This window comes from Tupaia chinensis, unplaced genomic scaffold (assembly GCF_000334495.1).
Source record: "Tupaia chinensis unplaced genomic scaffold, TupChi_1.0 Scaffold000093_1, whole genome shotgun sequence".
In the NCBI taxonomy this organism is placed as follows: domain Eukaryota; kingdom Metazoa; phylum Chordata; class Mammalia; order Scandentia; family Tupaiidae; genus Tupaia; species Tupaia belangeri.
In genome coordinates this window covers 11864349-11865560 of record NW_006159555.1, presented here as the reverse complement: position 1 = coordinate 11865560, position 1212 = coordinate 11864349, and the positions used below count along the sequence as shown (strand labels likewise).

Sequence of the window (1212 nt, the reverse complement as noted above, 5' to 3'; positions counted from 1 at the left end):
CCCTGGGATCTATCTTCTTTCTCCCTAGCCCTTGCTCCCTCACACTCAGGATGCTTCTTGCCCAGGGTCCTCTCCATAGCCCAGGCCTCTGTGTTCCCTTAAACCCTGGCCTGCTCACCAGTGATGGTAATCTTGGCCGACCATTTGGAGGTGCCATCCAGTACACTCTGCTTCACTGTTTTCATCTGCTGCACATGAGCAACCTTGCTCACTGTGAAGACATCCCGGATTACTTCGAAGATTTCTGGTTTGTTCCGCTCTCGGATCTTCATACGGTCCTTCATGGCCATGATAATGTTCTGAGTCCGGTCCTCAGCTCCATGTTTAGAGCTCTTTTCTGCAGCCCCTAAAGGATGGCCAGAAATAGAAAGAGGACTAACAGCTGCTTGCCAGAACAAGCATAGCACTGAGGATTGGGCCTAGAAGAGACTGAGAAGCAGTGAAATAAGCTTAGGAAAAGTGGGATATCTCTGGGAAAAGTTCATCATTAAGAGGCCTGGTCAATGAAGTCTAAAATACAACTCTAGGGACCAGCACATGACATAATGGTAATGTCACTGGACTCCCATATGGTTGACCATGGTTCAAGTACCAGACTCAGCAGCTTAAAACTTATACCAGGTGTGTGTGGGTGCATGCCCAACGTCCCAAGAGGAAAATGGAGGAGAAGGAACTGCAGCATGGCCTTCCCCTCTGGGGGGTGGTGGGGGGTAATTGCTCACAGTTTTTTTCTCTGTCTCTGTCTCTCTAGTGAGCACACATGTCCTATAGCAAAAATATCTCTTAAAAAATAAAAATAATAGAATTAAATATAACTCTAAGCAAAATCTTGACAATTGTTTTGCGTGATCATACCAGTCTATTTAGATATATGTTGAAATGTTCAACTCTCAGCTCCAGGGTTAAAATATCCCCAATGGTATCTCTTATCAGGGAGGAGTGGTGGGTGAGCATGACACCATCACCAATCTCTTCCAACTGCCAAGCATGATATAGATCCCATGCAGTTGGGTTCTGTTCTATGGCTCCAGTGCCTTTTCTTTTCTTTCTTTCTTTCTTTCTTTCTTTTCAAGAGGTTTTTGCTATAGGGTGCTCCTCCATTCTCCTTTCGGGATCTTGGGCATGCATGCACACACACCCGGAGTGAGTTTAAGCCACCAGGTCTGGGACTTGAACCACGGTCAACTATATGGGAGTCCAGCGACATAGCCA

General features: G+C 46.2%; 1 protein-coding gene across 4 annotated transcripts in view; it reads right to left on the bottom strand.

Annotated features, from left to right (window-relative positions):
* Positions 1–1212, bottom strand: part of UNC13B (unc-13 homolog B) — a 237681-nt gene that overhangs the window by 29179 nt on the left and 207290 nt on the right. For all 4 annotated transcript variants that reach the window (XM_027769818.1, XM_027769819.1, XM_027769820.1 and 1 more), the window contains one exon: positions 119–346. In XM_027769818.1, the coding sequence (XP_027625619.1) occupies positions 119–346 (228 nt within the window). The remainder of the gene's footprint in view (positions 1–118; positions 347–1212) is intronic.